Source organism: Populus trichocarpa, chromosome 8 (genome assembly GCF_000002775.5).
Source record: "Populus trichocarpa isolate Nisqually-1 chromosome 8, P.trichocarpa_v4.1, whole genome shotgun sequence".
In the NCBI taxonomy this organism is placed as follows: domain Eukaryota; kingdom Viridiplantae; phylum Streptophyta; class Magnoliopsida; order Malpighiales; family Salicaceae; genus Populus; species Populus trichocarpa.
In genome coordinates this window covers 16570518-16575138 of record NC_037292.2, presented here as the reverse complement: position 1 = coordinate 16575138, position 4621 = coordinate 16570518, and the positions used below count along the sequence as shown (strand labels likewise).

Sequence of the window (4621 nt, the reverse complement as noted above, 5' to 3'; positions counted from 1 at the left end):
AATTTTAAACCTGGGTCAGACAAGGAGTTGAGATGAAAAGTTTTAAGGTAGCCGACTAGGTTGAGTTTAACAACAATACCAAATAATTTTTTTTTTTAATTCCATTCATTTTTTTTCCTTTCTATTGAACCTTTTTGGATTTTGTTATCAATTTTTTCCTTTAATATTTGGTTGATTTTGAATTGGTATTCATAATTTGTTTTGATTTGTTTTCTATGAGGTCATCTTAGTCGTAAACAAATGTCTCGGTATTTGGCTGACGCTCAATTTTGTGATCTACTTTTGTCATCATATATTATTAAGTAAAAAGTAATTTTAAAAAATAAAGTTGTTAAACCGAACGAAGTCCATGATCCGAGTTGCAGGTTTGACAGGTTAAGTCGTGAAATCCGGGTTGATCTAATATGTCGTTATCTCAATATTAAAAAAAAAATCTTATTTTATTTTTATTAAGTCAAACCATACTTTTTACCGGTTATTTAGAATTGCTATTGTACTTGTCAAATTAACTCAGTTATATTAAAACAACTCTTACATAATTTAATTTAAAACACTTGCTAGGTAAGAAGTTGAGTGCAATTCTTCAATCATTCAGGATGGTTGATCCAGTACAAAATTGAGAATGGCTCAATGAGTCGATACGGGATTTGATCCAATTAGAATTTAATAAAAAATAAAGAAAGGAATGGTGTGATATGAATTGATCAAAAACAATTTTAGCATTCCACTAGCAAGTATTATCACATACCATCAATTATCCAGCCATGAATTTGCTCTTTACAAAAGCAACATTGCTCCAATAACTGGAATGGAAATCAAGTTTTCGCACAACAAAGAAAAAAAAGATTTACCATGCAGTACCATAAACAACTAATGCGTTCGAGTTGGGAATTTTTCTTGACTCTTGATAGAACAAAAACAAGCAGCTCAACTCCAGAGAAACTTTCCCACGAAGTCTCAGCTAGTTCATCTTTGGCGGTTTGTCCTGCTGAAATTTGTTTTATGATCATGAACTTGCAATAACAGGTAAAAACTCTGCAGAGTGTTGTGGAGGAATGCTCTCAGAAAGTTGATCATGACTGGTGCAGTTATATGCTCCTTCAGAAGAGGACTCGTCATCTTCTCTACCAGCTTGCTTCCTGAGTGTGAACAAATTGTCAGAATGCCAGTGATTAGTAACAGATGTAATCTATGTGAACTGCTTGGACTGAAAATCTGAACACATGAATTCCAAAATGTCAACAAATACACATGTGAACCCTCTTCTGTCAAAAGTATAGAACCAATCAAGGGAAAAAAAGCAGCAACTGATAAATACAGCTATCAAAATCATTTAAAGCCTTGCATACAAGCAACACCCTAATTGTTCTAACACAGGGGAGCCTACATAATGTGCCCTCAAAGAAGCTACATGATAACATGCATCTGCCTAACAATGCGAAGACCTGATTGTGTTCTTGAAGCACAAGAACTTCAAGTGGGAATTGCTCCTTCCTAAATTAGCAGCACCATGAGTGGATAACACATTACCTTGACATCTTCAGCTGTTCTCCTTTTGCTATATCGTTCAGCGAAACAAAGGATGGTTTGTATGCAATTGCATATCTGCTTCCCTGAGTCTGACATATTCTAATAACTTTTATGAATTTCCTTCTTGTGTCATAAATAACAAAGCTTTCATGATTGTCCATCATCAAGATCAATCCACTGTTCAAAAAAATCAAGGGCTCATATAGGTTTTCAAAACCTAGGTTTGTAACGGTAAACTGTTTGGTCCAAGACTGCTTGTTCCCATACTCCTTCATAACCCATATTTCAAATTGAGTATCACAACAAGTGTTGAAGAAAGACACGCCCAGACAACCTTCAAAAACTGTCAAAGTAACATCGCCCTCATCATAGCGAGGCGGCAAGGACAATTGGCTAAATTGCTCATTTTCAAAGTTAAAAGAACCTATACTATTCACACAATTGTCTTCACCACGAAGTTCCCAATGGATTGATCCGCACACAAAACTATCGAACATGAAAATATCAAGCTTGTGAAGAGCTTTGTGAATACTTCTCCATTTCCCTGTACCAATCGTGTATATTTCAGCCTCAGGTTGGGAATCAGGCCCTTTCTTCCAATAAAAAGTGTGCAACACTTTGTATTCTTTAGTAATGGCACTGTATCCCAAACTGAAACTACGCTTATGCCTTGTACCTTGACCAGCAGCGAGTGGAATGGAGATATACTCCCCCAAAATTGGATTGCACAAATAAATGTCATCATGGGAGCCGTCTTGGAAGGTTTGAGAAATGCAAAGAAGCCCATTACAAGAGTTTTGAATCAAGAAATCATTATTATAGGGTAGGTTGATTTCCTGAACAAACTTCATTTCTTCAACAACACGGAAGCGCAAACCAACAGGCTTTCCAGTTATTTGGACAAGCTGGACGCTTCTTGATTCAGGATTGTTGGATATGGTTTTGACTAGCAAGCTGGTGGGTGATCTTTCAAGATGGAGTTTGGCAAAGAAAGAATCTGAGATGTAGTGAAGCCAAGTCTTGCAAACACACCGGCAATTCAAGATGGTCGTGATGGGCAATCTTGACAGTATGTCCATTATCAAACAGGATGGAAGCTTATTCATTAGACATTCACTGCTTGCAATGACAATAGGAATTTGAGAACTTGATGCACTTTTTCTTGGATTATCATCCATGGAGAGGGGGGTTTCTTGGTTTTCTTTAGACTAGTTTGCTTCAAGAAATTGAGAATTGCAGGCGACAATACTTGAGTATTGGGAATGACTTCTTTCAGGGGTTTTAGGTGGCTCATGCAACCTTTTTCTTCAAATGAACTTGGTCAATCTTGGGCTTTAATAGCAATTTTCCCCAGGCATTACGAGGATGAGGGATGGATATCACTCTTAAAATCACTAGACCCTTACCTGAAATCTGATGGTGCTGTCCTAATTTATGCTTCATTAAAATTAAAATTAAAGAACTGATCCTAGAGTAGAGTACTGTAGTTTGAAACTGATTATTATTTTTTTCTAGACAAAATTAATTAACTTGTTATTGAAAGTAATAAAATATTTATCATAGTATTTATTTGCAATTATTATATTGACTAGATTAATCGTTTTTTAATATTTTATTGGCACAATAAAATAACTAAATTACTTTTAAAATTATTATTTTTTTAAAAAAACTAGTATTCAAGAGCTTTAAAATCAAAATTTAAACACATTTAAAATAACTAAAATATCTTTAAAATCAAAATTTCTTTAGCTTTTGTCAACGAGTATTTTCATCTTTTCATTCTAATTTTCTTGTTACAATCAAGCTCCCTTAAAAGCTATTGAGTAATTTAATAAATATAAATATTATTAATAAAGGTTGATGACGCGGCATGCTTTTCGGGTGGCGCATAAGTAGTCTCTGGACAACCAAACTTCGACTTTCGAGGCGGCGTTTGATTCGTCGTGGTGCCTCCTCAATCACTAGACAACACATGTAGTCAATGGACCTCTGATGTGGCGCCAATGACCTTTTGTTTTCTTGTTCTTTTCTTTCTCTTCTTTAATTTTCACGTTTGACCATATAAATCTTAAAATCAACATTTCAATTTGTTTTTTTTTATTTGGTCCATGTTCTCTTGATTATTGTTTTTTATATGAAATCATTTATGAAATTGGATTTTTTTTTATTGCATCCTTTGATCTTCTCATAAGCTAGATTTTGTCCATATTCTCTTGATTGCTATTTATTTTATTTGAGATCTTTTTTAAATTTCATTTTATACGATTTCATTCTTTTTTTTTCCCAATTAGATTTGATTTCTATTCTTTTGATTGCTATTTTTTTTATTTTGAAAAACTTTTTGAATTGATATTTTTTTTTCGGTTTTATCTTTTAGTATTAAATTGGTTGGGAATTTAGATTCTTCACTGAGTTTAGGTCTAGGATTTAATGGGTTATGAGTTTGAGAGATTAATCCAGGTTTAAGAGATTCGTCTAAGTTTGCTTGTTTTTTTTTCTTTTTTAAAGCTCATGTTTTTTTTTTCTGGTTTCATTCTTAAGCATTATTTAATTGAATATTGAGCTCTATTATCTTTTTATTATTTTCTTTGTATAAGATTTTTCACTAATTTTGAAAATGACCTAAGTTTTCGTTGTTATTTTATTTTATTTTTCATTCTTCGTTGAATTTATCCTTTTTCAATTAACGTTTTTTTAATTAAATGAAATTATCTGATTAGATATAAACACTAGATGCTCACTTCATTATATTTTGTTTTGTTTGCTTTTAGGGTATTTACTTTAGTGGAGCAAGCAACTTTTTTTGATGTTGCAGACTCGCAGTGTGGCCTTTTACAACGATGTTAAAAACCGTCACGGTGTGATCTTTTGGTGGTGGAGCGGTGTCAACGATAGAGTGACGATGGGTCTTCAACGAGCTTTTTTCTTCTTCTCTAGATTATGATATTGGGAGCTCATTTTTTATATTTAATTGTTGCTTTTTTTATTCCTTTATTTATTGTTGATGCTTTTTTTTTTATCATATTATTAAATTAAACAAGCTAATTGAACCCTGTTAAGTCACTGAATCAAGTGTATGATTTCTTTTGCA

At 33.1% G+C, this 4621-nt stretch overlaps 1 protein-coding gene across 1 annotated transcript; it reads right to left on the bottom strand.

Moving 5' to 3' along the window:
* Nucleotides 1-725: 725 nt before the first annotated feature.
* LOC112328496 (F-box protein At3g07870) lies at nucleotides 726-2874 on the bottom strand. Its single transcript, XM_024607566.2, has 2 exons — nucleotides 1531-2874; nucleotides 726-1139 (listed from the first exon to the last, which is right to left on the bottom strand). Exons 1-2 carry the CDS (start codon nucleotides 2706-2708, stop codon nucleotides 1007-1009), a joined length of 1311 nt encoding a protein of 436 aa, XP_024463334.2. The 5' UTR covers nucleotides 2709-2874; the 3' UTR covers nucleotides 726-1006.
* Nucleotides 2875-4621: the final 1747 nt, after the last annotated feature.